Below are 17918 nucleotides of genomic sequence, written 5' to 3'. Positions count from 1 at the left end.
TCAGCATTTCAGATAAAAGTTCAGCAGTATTTCTTGTATGAAAACGTCACATAGGATATGACACGGTGAGGGTGAGTCGCTTCCATACAATAAAAAATTGAGCAATGTATTCAACCAATTACTTCCAAGAATACTAATCTGAAAAGCGATCTAGCGCCAAATGAAACAATTTTTATCTATTTGAGTGGATTGTAACTGAATGATCAAGGATAATATTTTCAAATCTGTATGGACCACAAGTCAAGCTGTACATTTGCATTTCAACATTCCCATAAAATACCCCAAATTTAAGGAGGTCTAAATATGTGCACAGCTCTTGACTGAATTCGGTGATGCCTTATGATAACTATGAGAAAAGTTGAGACTTTACGTACTTGGTGATTACCTCTCTGATCTGTCCAGCTGGACAAAACTTAATGAAGCATAAACACATCAGCTGTCCTAAGCTGTTCATATACCATCCTATCACTCTACTGCTTTTCTCTTCTGGTTAAACTGAGCAACCATACAAAAGATGATCTCTTAACAGACAAGGAAAAGGTGTGGTGGGTTTTTGTTTTGTTTGTTTGTTTCTCCTGTTGGTGTTGGTTTGTGTTTGTTTTTGCTTTAAAGCTGTTTTGGGTTAAAATTCAATATCTACAAGACTCGGAAGAAAGTCATTAAGAAATTATCACATCTATAATATTATGTAGCAGTTCTGGGAACAAAATTATCTCTTCAGAAAAGCAAAGTTTAAAAATAATACTAAGATAATTTTGATCTACAGACACTTATATGAAGACAAAAGTCTCAATATAAAGTAAAGCCAACATATGTTATGGTTCTCAATGTACATCTGCACATATTTTTGCATGTCTGTGCAAAATAAAACCTGCAGAGTACTGAATGCATGTTCCTGTCTTTTGCATCATACAGATTCAGGCAAAGCCTTCATGAATAAACAAGAAATATTTCATAAGGGAAGGGAGATTTTCTTACCATTCAGTCTGGTACCTCCCTGTTTCATTCAGCCTCTTCTGAATATTTACATATATTTGTTACACTCCCAATCTGCTTTTTACCAACAATCACTTTTTCTGTACACTTAATTCATCTTCCTGATGTCCTCTGACTTCACTATGCTTCTTGTTGTTTGCTCCTGTTCTGTCCATACAAAGGTGCCATAGAAATGTTGTGACAGCAATTTGGCCATAGCAGATCTGAAGGCATTTTACTGTATCCTCTATGTGCTTCTACTTCATCTTGCCATAGGCCTCCAAATTCCAAGCTTTCAAATTTGATTATTTCCAATTTAGGTACAGTAAAAGATGAAAGGATTCAGAGTAAAAACAAACTAAGATTCAAGTATTGCTTTCAGTTACTGTGCATATTTGTTACTAAAACACCAACATTACCATTCAGGGATTAGTTTACCCCCATTTGACGTAAGCACCTCAAAGAGACCAGAAGTAAGTTTTTTTGAGTAACCCTGGAACATGGCACGGTGCAAGGCTTTATTAAATGCATTACAGGGAATGCATATAAATTATATGGTTATAACATCATAGTTACACGTCTGATACCTGATTTAAATGCTGACAGAATAATGCTGGAATAACAATCCTGTGTGCGTGTTTTTAGAGATCATCAAAACAGATGTAAGAGAAAAATACTCAAAAATAAGCAGTACTGCTTCTGTCCAAGCAAGAAGCACAAAGTTTGCAGCGAATTAGGGCTCAGCTTGCCCTACAAGCTGCCGCGGGGGCGTTCAGCAGCCCAGCCGGCTGCCCGCAAGGCGCCCCCCGGGGCAGGGGCCCCGCCACCAAGGCCGCAATGCCGGCGGCAGCCCGCGAGAGGGAGACTTCACCTCACCAGACCTCGGAAGCGAGACACTCGAAAGCGATTTTACCCAGATAAAAGCCACGCTACAGCCAGATGCACCACAGGCAGTCTGGCAAGATTGTAACGTGAACAAGCCTTCCTAAAGGATGCGCTCTGAAAATAGCACTGGGGTTCCCGTGCAACCTAAAGATGCTAATCTTGCATACAGCAGTTGATATGCAAGGTTCTGTGAATATAAATGTATTTTTTAGTCTCCTTTAAAATTATTTCCTCACTAGTCTTTAACTTTTTTTTATTATCATCTCCTGAAGACAAATAACTGGAGCAATATATACATGAGAAACATCGGATTTTCATAAGTTTACCTTAACCAAATGTAGAAAGAACAGCTACAACATTATATTTTCCATTTCATCTAAGTTTACTTATCTAAATGATGGGAACACAAATTAAGAAGAATATGGAAAAAATTAAAAAGACCCTGTCTTTCTCTGGAGTTCAGAACTTTACACTGCAGACTTGCTGCCCCTGAAACTTCTACCGCAGGTAGCAGAGGCCGCTCTCCTTTCTGAGCGGTTCCCAAGCAGCCTGCTTCCTTATCTCTTTGTTTCTGACATATCTGTTTAGAGAAGCAGCTTCTCCTGATTTTCCAGTCTAAGAAACTTATCTTTAATATGTCTTTAGAGCAACTTCGCATGAAACGAAACATATATTGATTCCACATCCAGTGTAGCATATTCATCCTATCTGCAAGAAAATTTAGCGTTCTTGATCACGGAAGTTCAATATTAGAATGGATTTACTGTGATTTTTCCTGCAGACTTTCAACATGTTTATTACATTTTTAAATAGTTTATGATATGAAAGTTTATCACTTATGTTCAAAGCAACCTTTATCATCTGCCTAGCAATTTTATCAGTCCAGCAACTACAGTAAGTCATCATCATCTTTACCTCACCCACTAATTTAGCTAGGATTTGTCTAGAACAAAGGGCCATAATAAATGCCAAAGTAAGAGCTACACCCACTTACAAATCATGCATACCCAAGTCTCATATAGTGAGTTAAATATTTACTAGACTATAACGGGCAAGGAACTCAACAAGGTCTCTTAGATAATAAACTGACTTGTTAGAGGAAATATCTTCAGCAAGTATTTCTTAGACCCAGCACAGGGATTTCTAAAATATATTTTTCCATCTGCTTTTCTTAATTCCACAGAAGAAGGTCATACTTCACCTGGAAGTGTGCATGAATAAAACACAGGAAGACAGCATCAAACGGATTTATCACCCCAGCCTGTAGTTCTTTCAGTCCTCTACCATTTTGTTGTTTGTAACGTGGTAGCGATAAATGTGACATCAAGATGCAAGCTGATGCTTCTGTTTCCGAACATCAAAGACACAAAAGGTAAAGTCCCAACTTCTTAAAACATATTGAGGCTGTATACTGCTCTTCGGAAATACGACTATCAAAATCTGCCCTTCCCTAGTGTTTTGATTCTTCTTTTTATTCTGCTTTTCTCTTTCTTACTAAAAAAATCTAATTCCTAGTTCATACATCAACAATTATGGTGTGAGTTTGGATTTTGAGTTCTTATACCTTCAGATGTGTGAGGACAGGACAGAGAACTTTAGATTTATCTAAAATACTTTCAATGTATTTGTGCTAGTTCATAATAGATGAACATTTATTTCAGAGTTAGAACTGAACTAAAATTTTAAAATGGGTGTGTGACCATGACTGTAACCAGTTTTGGGAGACAAGGAGAGAGAGGATGGAAAGAGAGGTGACAAAGAAAGGACAAGGGAATGTTGAAATGGAGTTAAATTTCATACAGCTGTTCTAAACCTGCTTCTGTCTGACATTAAACTTTATTAGTGTGATCTTAAATAGAGAAGAAACAGTGCGGTCTCTCAGGGAAGAAAATTATGCTTAGTTATTTTTGCCTATTTTGCGGAAGGCAAATAATATTAATAGTTTTGCTAGAGATATTTATATGTTTTATAGAAATAAGCAGATACATTATAAACTGGTTTAGAAATTAACTAATTTCTCCCATGTGTGTTTTTCTGTGTTGTTAATTTAACTATAGCTGTTAGTGTTTATTATTTCATTTAAATAATACACACAGTTTATGTGTGCTTTTTCCCCTAATATGTTTACATACAAATTTAATGAATGTTTCTCTGTAGATTATGATGGATTATATCTACTTAGACCTGTAGAATCTCAGTTCTGTTATCAATCAACACACCACACACACAGCATAACAAAAACTGAAATTATTACACAAAGAGATCCAAGCACACTAGGTGAACAGATGCAATGATGAGAAAGAAAATCAAAGCTGATAAACAAAGTGTTAATTACTAGTGTACTTTGTCAAACCCCAAATTAGTTTTAATTACACTTACACAGCAATATTTGCTAAAGAAACTGATGTTAGCATTATTTTATGACTTCTACACTTGCTGTCTAATTAAACTGTACAACCTGTTACCATAGGAAGATGTTGAAACATCTTTAAGAAAAGGATTAAGTAGTTATTTCCAGAATTAAGTATAATTAAGATATCAGCTTTATGTAAGGATTATTTAATTTCACAGAATTCACAGAATTGTCTAGGTTGGAAGAGACCTCAAGATCACTGAGTCCAACCTCTGCCCTAACACCAACAAGTCCTCCACTAAACCATATCCCTAAGCTCTACATCTAAACGTCTTTTAAAGACCTCCAGGGATGGTGACTCCACCACTTCCCTGGGCAGCCCATTCCAATGCCTCACAACCCTTTCAGTAAAGAAGTTCTTCCTAATATCCAACCTAAAACACCCCTGGCGCAACTTTAGCCCATTCCCCCTCTTCCTGTCACCAGGCACATGGGAGATTAATGTTTCAGAATTCCAGCCAATCATTAAAAGCTACAGATCAGACCCCTGAGAGAAGGCAAAAGGGTGGATTATTCCATATCTGCCTATTGTGAGGCTGATAGGTCTTTGTCAGAAGCACCAGTGCTGGACTGCACAGGACTGGCAAAGAGATAGCAGACAGGGATCCAGCTTGGCTCCTTTTCAGGATGGCATTTCATTTTTTCTAGATTTAACAGTAGACAGCAATCCAATTGTGTTATAACTATTGAATGTTCACATTAGGGGGGATAAAGAATATACATTAACATCAAAATGCAACATAAATGTTTCTGTTCATGCTAAAATATTCATTTAATATATTTGCAAAGTCTGTAGACTTTGATTTGCCTACATATTAAACTTTTTTTAACCTGGATTTTTTTCAAAGAAAGAATCAAGAACATTTTTTTGTCAACAAGCAGTGCAGCAGAGAGGCTCTGTAGTCAGCAGAGGGAGTCAGACACTTCCAGAGCCATTAATGGTGGAAGTGCCCTCCCTCTGGAGATGCCCATCTCCACTGGCTCCACTGCACTGGCGAACTAAAATCTACCTTAAATCTATGGTAAATTATGAAATTTGCACGTGGAATTGAGTGAATTTCACTCTCCCACAAACTCCTAATCAGCATTGGTACATACTTAGTTTAATCTCGGTATGTCCACCACAACAGAGGACTGCTTTGTTAACTTTCTGTGAGAAGTATTAAGCAGATCTAAGTGAACATATAGTGGAGATTTTCACTATGGTTTTAAAAATATCACTCATTTATAAAATTAAAATAAATCCAACGTCCAACAAACTGCAACTGATATCTATTGTCTTTTTCCTCAATAAAGGATGCCTGAAGTTGTTGCAGTGTTTGTGTATTCCTGTTGGCTGAAGAGTCATGGTAACCACCCCCCCAACAATTCAGGAACTGGATGAACATAAAGGTTTTCCAGTTTTTCAGCAGTGATCTAGTGCCATTCCTGTTCTGATTTGCATCAGAATTTTATTTTATTTTATTTTATTTAAATTACATCTACAATCATCTTCCATGGGTAGTGATATTCACACCTTATCACCATAAAATCATTAGTCAGACTTGTCCCCTAAAATAAATGGATAAACCACAGTACTTAAAATATGACACAAAATCAAATCACGCTAGTTTCATATCAGAGTGGGGATGCTCAGAGGGATCAGAAAGGGAAGATATTCCACACACCAAACTCCAGCAGTACACTGAAAATGTCCATTGCCATGAAAGACTTTAGCAATACACTTCTGAGGGATTTATTTTCATTTTGGAGCTCCCAAAGGGTTTAACTGCTACTGTCATATCAGTGACATTTATTACATTGGGATTCTTGGTGGGACTTTCACAAGTTCAGAGAACATGGATATATAGAGCAAAAGATAGATAGCAAACAGCAGATGTGATTGCCTGGCGCTGTCCGTAACACCTTCAGGCTAGGACTTATATAAATCAGTCCCAGCTGGCTACACAGCTGACAGCAAAGTTTATCTGCACACAGATCAGCAGGATCCTGTATCATTTCACTAATATAAGTATTTGGAAACAGCAAAGAAAAGGCATAAAAAGTCATGACATGAAATCTGAAGGTAGAAGTGTTCAAGGGTGGGTAGGAAGGCTGGGTGTTGGAGGGAAGCCTGGACTGACTCAGTGACAATCATAATAACCTGTTTGACTATGATCTATCAGTGCACACAATTTCCAGCAGTGCTGCAGAGCAGGATTCATTGCCCAACACCTATTCAACTGTTTCCAGGTGATATTTTCTGTAACAAAACAGAGTAACTTCATGGAGGCATTTGAATGAGAGTAAACTGGTATGCATAAAATGCTCTCATTACCAAAGATTCAAGAGAGCTTCTTCTATTTGTTTAAAGACACTTCAAGTTTTGGAACTCCAGGGAGAATTCACAATTTGGCAAGGAAATGCAGTGTCAGATTCTCCAGCACTATACATTTTCATACCGAGCTGTGAACAACGTGATTCCTAGCAAACACCACAAAGGTGTAGTTACAGACTTGTTATACCTATAGCTTTATACATGTACCAATGGACTTTCACTTATCCTTTTAGACAGGTTTCTTTTGCTTCCGCTACAGACAACACCATTCTTTTATCCTATTTAACTCCTTCCCCTGCACCCCTGTATATACTACACGTATATCCATGTTGAATACTAAATAGATTACAAGAATCAACTTTCCCAAATGCTATATAGCAACTGCTAAGTATGAAAGGGAAACCTTTAATGTGTAGCACCTACCTATTAGCCACTACCTTGGAAGGTTCAACAGTCATTCAATTTCATCTGTTGAATGAGAAATATTGCAACAGAAAGATTACCCAGCTCTGATAAGGAATATTCCCAGCAGAGGAAAATCTCATGTTTAACAGATGATAAAGATATTCGTTCGATATTTAAGGAGAGTAGAGCAGTACAAACAAGTTCAGAAGTATTTGATTATGGATTCATTGTGTTATAAATTAATTAAAACTCAGTGTTGCTATGCTAATGGCTTAGTTCTTAAAATTCATGTGTCATTTTCTGCTTTGGACGAGCTATACATTGAATAAAAAAATTCAGTGCAGACCTCTGGACAAATTCAGTCATGGAAAAAGAGGTGAATTTTTTCCTGGTTTATTTTATAACACTATTCTTACCTTTGGTCTGTAATAAAATCCCTGAAATGAGCACACCATAGCAATTTTCAAGCAATTAACAAATACAGAAAAGGCTTTGAAGGGATCATTGACAAAGCACTTGCCTGACCTTCTAGCTAATGTTCTTATGAGAAAAAATAGGTAGAACCAAAGTTCTCAAAATCTCTGCCAGGGGACAGATATCAAGTGGAATGTGACTGGTCACTCAGTATTCCCAAAAAGCAAGTATTTCTAGCAATTACGTAGTCTATACAGATATGGAAATAAAGGTATATAAACCTTCCTGAAGAGAAAAAGTACAGACTTTGTGTTGATTTCTTTACCTTTTCTTTTCTGGAAGTTGCCACATGAAAGTTACAGAAAAGCATGGTTCCCTTTGTGATATACAGCCATAAAAAAATGACAAGCAATTCACTCTGTTGATATTTCCATTTACTACTCTGGCTTTAAAAACAGGGAGATCATTATATCTTAATATTTAACTATGAAATCTGGTCTATCTAAAGCTTGTTACACAAAGTTAGGACATTTTTATATGTCTACTTGTAGCTTTTTTTCTTACCTTCTAGCTGGGCATTTCTAAATCTGTAAAATTGCTTTAACTATGAAGTTATTCTATACACTAGATCCATCTGAGAAATCACTCAAGAGATCAGCATTTTATGTCCTTAATTGTGTCCTTGTGCCATGGTCTGGCTACAGATTTCAGAAAAATAACAAAGACAGTAATCATGCTGGTTTGGGAGGTCTGAAAATGCTGAGGAAAGAACAAAAAAAAAAAAAAAAAAAAAGAGGCCAGATTTGTACTGCCATGAATCCCTGTCCCAAAAATTACATGAGGCCTCTCTTTAGGTAAGTTATAGACATCTCTGACACTGTGGTTGCATCCACAATACTTAACCACTCCCATTCATCGAACAGGATCAACCAACTGATGTACCAACAGTACATCAGGACACAGACTCAGAGATCCTTGCACTTTAACTGCTCCACATGGAAGTGGACACGTTGCCCCTGTGCCCAGTTCTAAAGTTTCTGCTGACGACAGCAGTGGAATTTGGGCGTGAATCCATTCATCTTCCATTCCTCTATCTAGAATGTGATAAAATCAAGCCAACAACTCAGGCTACGGTTGTGCTTCTTCCTTAAATGCCTTCCTTTCCTGTTGGCCACTTTTCCTTTTTCAAAAGGCCATGTCCTGTGGGAATAAAAGGCTCAAGAAACAAAATAAGAGAATAACCTTCTCCATTTCATGATTAGATGTTTAGAATACCCATCTTCCGTCACATTCCCAAATGTTTTTCCAGCTCACAGCTATTTCAAACACATTTGAAATCTGGGAACGAACAGTGCTTTGCTTCTATATTTATGGTAAGATCTTATTTCTTTGTATATAAAGATTGCAAATGTTTTCCATTTTCAAATAGTACAACTTGCTTCATTCAGAAGGAAGTTTCCATTAGTCTGGAAACAGCTCATGTTGGCAATGCTAGCTGAGGAAACAGCAAGCTGGAAAGTATAGGAACAGTTATTTGAAAGAACAAAGTGGGAAAACTAGTAAATGTTTTTCTCCAATCTTGGATTTGTCCATCAGAGTTTCAGAGCAATAACCTCCCACTGAAAGCAAGTACTTGAAGTTAAGTATTTGTTACATAGGTTGGAATGACAAGTATTTTCAACTTGCTTTTGGTTGTGAGTCAGTCCTTTTGGAATTATAACGTGTCTAAGTCACAGTGTCAGGCATTATCAAATACAGAAGAAAAAAAAATCATTTTTCACTTATAATTGACAAAAGGCAAAAAGAACTCTTTGCAAATACAACATTTGAACAGACAGCAGGGTGACTCATGATGAACAATGAATACTAAACACTACATTCAATTAAAGAAAAGCTCTCAAAAGGGCATTCTTCTGCAAGATTCAGCACAACCAGTCCACTAAGAAGCTTGGGTCTTAATACAACTATAACTTTTCTGACTTCAAAGGTACCCAAAGAATTAATTTGGTCCAGTTTTGGTAATAGCTGACTAGCCAAAAAATTAAAGCTGAAAGACTTCAGAGATGCCAGGATAATCTTATTTCTTTCTCCCCTAACACAGTAAGGATGGAGCTCTCAGCTAACTAAAGAGTACCCAGGCTGATGTGTTTCTTGACTATCATTTGGCCATATGCTTCTGTTAGAAATGTCTCTATTCCAAAAAACTGCTTGGCAGATAGTCCTAATTGCACTGTAGAGTAATTCAGTGTAGTGAAGCACATTAATGCAGTTTGTGTTGTATTTGAGCGGAGCCAAATATATTCCTCTATAAACATAATCCTTAGCTGCCACTTCCCATAAAGGTTCTCTGTCTTGTAGCAGCAAGCTTGACCTTGAATCTGCCCAGACATAGCTTGTAATTGCATGTTTTGAGCTACAAATACTTTATTTCTGGGTCCTCTTTGCCACCTCATCCCCTGCCCCATTGAGATCACCATGCCATGGAATTGCTCACTGGAGTCCAAAAAGAATCAACAAATTCCATAAGAGACATTCCTTATAATGGGACTGAGAAATGAGAAACTTTTCTAGTCACTACTTATATACCAGGATGCAGTTTTACATAGTGAAATTAAATCTAAACTGTATCTAGAAACATATTACTTGAGAATTGTACTTTAGTGATGCTTAAACTAATAATGAATGGATGATATTTTGGAGCATGCAATGTAATCCAGGCAAAAATGAGCATAGTTCATCTGCCAAGTGAGATTTTTGGTTGATGTTCAAGAATTTTCTTTCAAAACAAATATGTTCTTTCAAAGAGGTTTACAGGGTACACAGAAAAGACCTTCTTTGATGTGAGAATTGAACTGCAGTAAAAAGTAATATTTCCCATCTACAGGGAGCTTTTCAAGGGCTCACAGGTAGAGGATAGATCCATGTTGTTTATTATTCCTAGCATCTATCAAAGTAACAGACAATGGTACTCAATCTTGCTTAGAAAGTCAATGCTGGGGGATAAAGATGGTGTGTGTGGCTTTAGAAAGATACTTGTAAGAAAAGTTCTCTTAGAAAACCATCCCCAGGAGACTATAAATGAGCTAAAAGCTACCTTTCTGTGTGCCTCTGAAAATTACTTCTAGCTCAGTCAGGTTTGAGCATTACAAGAATAGCGTTCCTTTGGCTGGCTCCCTCAGTGCAGGTGAGATGCTAAGCTGTTTAACTGGCCCCTCCTGCCGCCCAAGCTTGCAGTATCCCAGGGGATGTTATAAAGAAGAGAAATTAAATTGCACAGTCACACCCTTCTTTAATTAATTTGATCTCTCTAAATAATTAAAGCTAATTTTTTTCCCCTGCAAGAGCAAACTGTGCAGTAACTCAGTGGACTAAAGCTCTTTGGAACCTCATGGCAGTCAACAGCACCCACAGCTGCTCACGAATAGCAAGCCTGACTGTGCATTATTCACACTCACACAAACACGAAGCATCTCTGTCAAGGTTACACACCAGATTTGGGGGAGTTATGCTAGATCTGAACCAGTGATTAGACATAGAGGATCAGGCTCTATATAATGAGGATCAGATTCCATATAATTAAGTCCTAGCTACCTTGATTTGTTAATACTAATTTCGCTATACTGCAGGCTGGAAAGATCAGAATCAGTAACTGAACTGTGTGTTAGCACTCATGTGGCTCTTAGAGCCATGGTGTACAAGAACATATGACCACCTCCTTAGCATAATCAGTTTCATCCAGTACAAAAACACAAGGCATGTGTTTTGTGTGCTAATACACTCAGAAAGAACCATTATCATGTCAGGACCTCAGAAGAGGAAGAACTCTTACATTAAAATCCCAGCTCAAGCCGTGTTTTTCTGTTCTCACCAAGTTTCATGCAGCCTGACAACTGCATCATTATGTTGTTTCCATATTTAAACTACTGTGTTATCCTACCTTTACCTGTCAGAACACAAACCAGCTCCCAGCTCTCTTCATAGGCAGTACATACCTTGCTAGGATCTGACAAAACATGTAGAATCTACTCATCCCATTGAGACAGCCAACATCTACAAGACCTGGCAGGTTCACCCTTGAAGCAAGGCCAGTTTCTATACTTCCTTTTCTTTTTTCTTTTTTTTTTTTTTTGAAAGTGCTCTAGCTGAACAATAATAGATGTGCTATTGGTTACCCTTTCCGTGCTCTTCCCTACAAACAATGGTTGGTGGAGTTACTTTATCATTCTTACTGATGCCACACCAACTCCTGCTCTATGCCCATCCTGTAACTCAATTTATTTGTCAGAATGAGGTATCAGCTGAGCAAGCCCTGACTCATTACCAGCGTGGGAACTGAACTGCTGATCAAAGACTTTTCAAGCTGCTATTATGTATCTGCTCTTAGCCAGACAAAACACCAAACTATGGATCGCAAACACTGCTTCTTCAGCAACTTATTTTCTCAAATATCAGCCAACCTCTTCCTAGTGTTCTCCATGATTTCTGGTTCTCGCAATCTCTTCCTTGTTTTGCATTCTTGAGGTCACCTTAACAATAAAATTTGTTCCAGAAGTTCAAGCATGATTTATTTGAATGTTTCCAGAGGTGTTAAAGAAGATGTATAAGTTAGTCATTGACATGAAATAGAACTGAAAATGAAGTTGCCTAGTTTTAAAATGAGTTATCTAGTTATAGCTAAGGCAAAGGGAGTGGAAGGCTAAGTCCAGCTATCTCCTGGTGATCTTTGGTCACTAAGCATTGAATCGTATTATGTTATTTAAAGTAGATTAAATACATGTTTTCTAACAGCACACTTTGCCCAGTATAGATAAGGTCTCTAACATTATCAGAAAAGGTGGGGCATGCAAAGCATCACAGATTCAAAGCCAAGCCTTTATGAAAGCCCCTTTTATTTTCTTGCTGTATAAGTTCACTTCAGACACCATCGCCAGCCCAAGTGTTTATAAAACATCTAATATAACTGGAACACAATATGCTCTGCTGCTTTGAAAAGATTCTGTACAGACTGTGTTCTGCCAATGGTCAGTACTCTGGGTGAAGAAGAAGGTATTAATAGAGATGCGTGTAGGAGGAATTTGTGGATTTTAAATGCATACATAGGTATACACTATGTGAAGGCATCTAAGAGGTGTTATTATCTCTTCTGCTCAATATCATGTGTCTTGTGCTGTATATACACCACGTAATAATTATCACTGAGTACCATTTATGAAGGCAGAAGGAATTAAATACCTGACTAGAAGCTCAGAATTTGACAAGTCACAATTTTCTTTTCATAATCCAATTAACTCCTCTGAAACCAACAGAATTTGTGGTTGCTGCTTACATGAATAGATGTTTGCTGCACACAGAAAGAGACTTTACCCACTGCTGTCAGAGGCAGAGTTTCTACAATCCTCTCTGTTCAGAGCTCACTATCCCTGGTCTTCAGAAAACAGCCTGTAAGCATCACAGGAGTTGACAGGAATCTTGAAAATCTGCCCCCAGTGTGCTGAACCTGCCACACACATGCAATGAATTTGTAAAGAGCAGTTGTGTCTGCTGCAGCAAACATACTTGTCACAGCGACTAAACTGAGGCAGTGATACTGCTGCAATGTAACATAGATGATGCTTCTGCCAAGTGGGAAGTGCTGTTCCTCCCAGGTAATTTCTCATCATGTCATCAGGCTGACTCCTAAAGCAACCCTGAGTGCAAGGAGACTCAGGATTTAGCAAAGTCCTGCTTACTGGTTGCATCTTCTACTCCATATCAAAACAGCCAGGGGCTCTTGCACAAGCTGTGACTGAGGAGAAATGCTGTGGCAACACCTGGCTCAACCTCCAGCCTCTTGGGGTGAAAAATGCCAAATCCCAAACCAAGCACCATCGTCTGCTAATACGTAACACGTCCGGTTGCTGATTTAGAAGGGCACTAAGACAAGATCTGAACTATAGCCCCCTGTGAAGACAGTCAGCCTACTACAGTCTCAGTATGCAAAGAATTAAGTCAGCCAAGCCACACTGAGACATTTTTTGAGGTACTAAATCACATGACAAGACCTTCCCTTGGCATATTGACAGGGGCAAGTTGCATTTAGCAAATGCAGTTACTCCTGAAAAAAGAATGGTGATATCATAAAAAGATTAGCATAAGAGACAGCTCAAGGGCAAACGGCATTTGCTAATAAAGACTATGGTCTGTTAGCCTGCTACTGGGTCTGTGCCATCCAAAATAATTCATGAAAAGCTAAATTATGGAGACCAGAAAGACACAACAGCGTATTGCAACAGAAATAAAATAAAAGACGCACCCTTTGAAACATCAGCCCCTCATACCGGCAAGAACTTGCTTAAGACTTCCAGGGTGTTCAATGGGAATCAAGCAGCTGTTTCAATTCTCTGGCCTGGCCTGTATTTTAGTAGTTCATTTTCAGCAATATACCATTACTGCTACAGTCAGTTGCACCTGTAAGCTAAGAAAAGGCATTTTAAAGGGATTGTTTTTGATGTTTATTTTACCAAATAAGCAACTGTCATTTCACCTAGATTCTGAATAATTCAGTTCTCATCCAAACTACCGAGCTTCAGCTAGGTTTGTGATATGACAGTGAAGAGGCACACAGTCTTTGCACTTCCATTTCATTACTAATACCACCAAACTGGCAAATCCAGTTTACATTTGAAAAACACTGGTTCCATTTTATAAAAGACAGCTTACAATGTACAAGCTTGAAGGAAGCAAGTGAATTCAGTAGCTGTCACAACAAGCACGTTCTGTAAATATGGTCTGTAACCAGTACAGTAGGACTGTAGATACTATAATACTCTCACCTAAGTGCCAAAAATACCACCTCCCTATGACAAATAGCAAATTCTGATGTGCTAATTATTTTTTTAATGACAATGTGAAAAGTCAGAAATAAATGAAAAATATTCATAAGAAATAATTTAAATTGTTCTGTAAATAGTGTTTTCAATCATACAGTAAGACATTTGCTTCAAATATCTTGAATAATTTTACTTGTCTTCATTCATCTAACACTAACTGCAAAAAAGTGATAGATGAAGAAATTAATAAGTATGTTGTTTAAATACAAGTCAGACTTAGTTTAAGGTATAAGTGTATTGTTTAAGTACGAGTCTTAAATAAAATTAATTCAATAGAAAAGTCCTGCTCCTACCTGCACTCTTACTTTTGTCTGTCAGTCCCTATAACAGCTTTATCTTCAAAGAAAAGCAATGAAATGTTTCATTAAAACCAGAAGGTGGTGTCTGTGACTCTAAGGAAAGCTTAGGTGTTCCCAGAACCTGAAAACTGCTCTAGAAAAGCTGTGGAAGAGCAAAGAGCATTTCTGATAGCTGGAGCGGCAGAATTGCTGGGCACATGAGAATACCAGCTCCATGTCAGGGATTTTTGATATTTAAAGGCTGAAACAGTATTGGATTGTACTGATAAGTTTGGCTGACCTTTTAAACCATTTTTATTATCATCTAATTTGTCATTTTCCTAAGCATGCTAAGCAATTTGTCAGTTTTTGTTATATGTTTCATAATTTTCCTTTAGCCACTCCACAAACATTATGGTTCCTTGATTATAAAGCCAAGGAACTTGATTATAAAGCCAAGGAACTTTTTCCTTTTTTTTTTTTTTTTTTTTTTTAAAGTCTGCAGCAGTGCAGCAATAGAGATTGCACCCAGACCTTGTTGCATTAACTGCTTCAAATCCCTGTTAAAAATCTCTCCTAGTGTGCTGAAATCTTAACTTCAAATATCCTGTCACTGAATTTCATTATCATTTTGCTAAAGTAGGAAATCCTTTATCGTCAATTTTCTTATAAAGTATTTCTGAAGAACTTGAACTCATTTTGCAGAACATGGTTTCTACCTATTAAATCTTTCTATCTTCTTTTAACATTCCAGTCAGAGTTTAGCATCCTTCTTGAAACACTGCTAGCAGAATTGGGTAATCTATTCCCCATAGCAGTTGCACTCATTCACAAACACAGAATAAGTTTAAATCTCTTTAGACCTACTCTTGAACACTACTTGGATTTCCTAGGATCACATTATCCGTTTTAGCTACAGGCTTGCTATCAGAGTTAATATTCATCTATTCATCTGATTATCCAACACGACTCCCAACGTCTCTTCAGCATCAGAAATTTTCAGGATAGTGCCTTAATCTTATAAATTTCATCCTTCCTAAATATGACCCTGCACATGAGAATATTAAAATGAATGTTGGTTGTGAAAAACAGTCTGCTAATGTTCCAGATCACCCCATGACAGTGAACTGTAGTCTTTGCTTTTTTAAAACAAACAAACAAACAAACAACAACCCTTGTGTCCTTGAGTTGACTTTTTTTAAGTTCTTAATGAAGACATCAATGGAAATAATACATAAACTCTATTACATTTCCCAGAAGAAGCATCAAATGAATGTGATGAAATATTTTCGATTTATTGGTACTCACTATATCACCTTCCTTTAATGCATTATTAGACCTTGTATCAGCCTACTCAACATTTTCCCTGGAACAGATGTTAGGCTAACAAGCCAAAAATTATCTGGGCTATACTATTTATCTCTTCTAATATCATTGTACATTTCACTGAAGAATTTTAAGCTGTATTATATGCTACAGTATCAGTAACTTTTGTGAAAGACTGCATTTCTACTTACTGTACTAGGGAATGGCAAAGATAAAATTATTCCTCTACATTCAAGAGCAAATGATATCTGTAAAGGAAAGAAACCACAGCCAAGGCTTTAAGACTTTGTGAAAGAGGCTATTACTCTCTTCAAATACCACAGGAGTTCAGTATGAAAGTAATATAGTCCGTTAGAAGCCACTAGAAACTTCGTCAAGCTTTAATATGATGTAGTAGATGTATAAACCACCTCTTTCCTGTGTAGTATTACTCATTTTTCATTTACTGCCACACTATGAAGACATTTTGATCCCTCATGGTGCTGGGGGAAAAAATAAAAAAAATAAAAAATGAACTCTTCTTCAAAATGCTGTCAACTTATTCTTTCCTTCTCCATCAGAAGTTTCTATTGCTTTTCTAAGACAATGAAGATAAGTTGTAAATTGCTAGCATTTATTATTATTATTATTGAATGGAACAAAGAAGAATTTGCAACAGCATTATTTTCCCAGTCAGTATATTAATCCTAAACTAAGAATTGTTTGATCAAGATACCTATATAGGAAGATATCAACAATTGAATCAGATGGTTTCAGATTCAGTTGCTTTCATTTAGTTTCTGTTTTTAAAAAGTGCCATGGATTAAAAAAATGAAGAGTACAAAAGGCCACTTCTCATAATTTGATTTAATGTATATAGTCTTCCTACTGCATAATAGCACATACAAATCTCAATCATTGAATACTGTCCTGTTGTTTTAGCACTTAGCTGTACTGGGTTTGAATTATCATAATTGCAAGTCAAGAAAAAAATTAAGATTCAGTTCCTTAGAACTAAAGAAAACATGGAGCAGTTTGTCACTTCTGAATTGCACAGTGGGCCACTGCAAAAGTATATTTGCATCATTTAAGCTTAGAGGAAAACTACAAAACATTTCTAATTAAGAATTTTCATGATATGCAGAATTCCAAAGGGGAATAGAGAAATAGAGATCTTCAGCTGTTCATACACAATGTATTATTCTTAGTATTACACTTTCAAAACAGAATTTTAAAATTAAAAAAAAAGGAAAAAAAAAGCCTGATTAGACAACTGCTTTGTAATTAAGTAGATTGGAGGTGGATGCCATCAGAGATTTTCTGTAAACTTTTAAAACAATGGCATAAACCCAGGCAGACTAACAACTTAATCTACAGATAAATGAGAATGCATGGTAGGTCTGAAACTCTTTATTTCGAATCCCACATTCACTTGAAAAGACATGGCACCTTGTTTATGAGTTGCTGTAAACCTTTTCATTACTGACGAGGATCCACTAATTCAGAAAGACTAAATGGCAAAATAATTGAATAATCAAAGATGTATAAACCAAAGAATCAAAATAATTCTTATCCCACTTTAATGCCTGTAACTGAGCATATCTAAGAACTAGAAGTAACTAAATTAGAGTAGGCGTTCATTGTCTCAATAGCTAGGAGTGTTTCTTTAAACCAGACCAAAGTTTGCTTGCCAATCACTCAAAAGGTCAAGTAAGAAAATTAAAAGCAAAACTAGATCTAAGAGGTTAATCTGGATAATGATATTGTAGGATTCATTCACAGGGTAAAGATAGGACTGTGTAAAAAAAATAAAGTGGCTCTGAAAGTACTGATTTAGCACCGGAGGATTTGCCTCAGTCTCTAGTATATTTCTCATTCATAAAAATTTTTTTTGACAAGCTGTACTACAGATAGCTTTTACCTACAGGAATTAGAAAATCATAAGAGAATTCCTACTTCAAAAGAAATGTTGATTGGAGAATTTAAAGTAATATTCTAGAAGAGAAACAAGAAGAATTCAGTCAAGATGTTCTGTTGATTCAAAACTCTCTTTTGAA

General features: G+C 36.9%; 2 protein-coding genes across 5 annotated transcripts in view; one reads left to right on the top strand and one right to left on the bottom strand.

Annotated features, from left to right (window-relative positions):
- The window catches only part of PLPPR5 (phospholipid phosphatase related 5), a 257024-nt gene that overhangs the window by 234888 nt on the left and 4218 nt on the right, over nt 1–17918 (bottom strand). The window lies entirely within an intron of this gene.
- Nucleotides 2934–17918, top strand: part of PALMD (palmdelphin) — a 50919-nt gene continuing 35934 nt past the window's right edge. The window contains exon 1 of the mRNA XM_068690242.1: nt 2934–3232. Coding sequence (XP_068546343.1) covers nt 3189–3232 — 44 coding nt within the window. The 5' untranslated portion in view covers nt 2934–3188. The remainder of the gene's footprint in view (nt 3233–17918) is intronic.

This window comes from Anas acuta, chromosome 8 (assembly GCF_963932015.1).
Source record: "Anas acuta chromosome 8, bAnaAcu1.1, whole genome shotgun sequence".
Classification (NCBI taxonomy): Eukaryota; Metazoa; Chordata; class Aves; order Anseriformes; family Anatidae; genus Anas; species Anas acuta.
The sequence above is the reverse complement of the archived record's forward strand: the minus strand, read 5'-3'. Positions and strand labels throughout refer to the sequence as shown.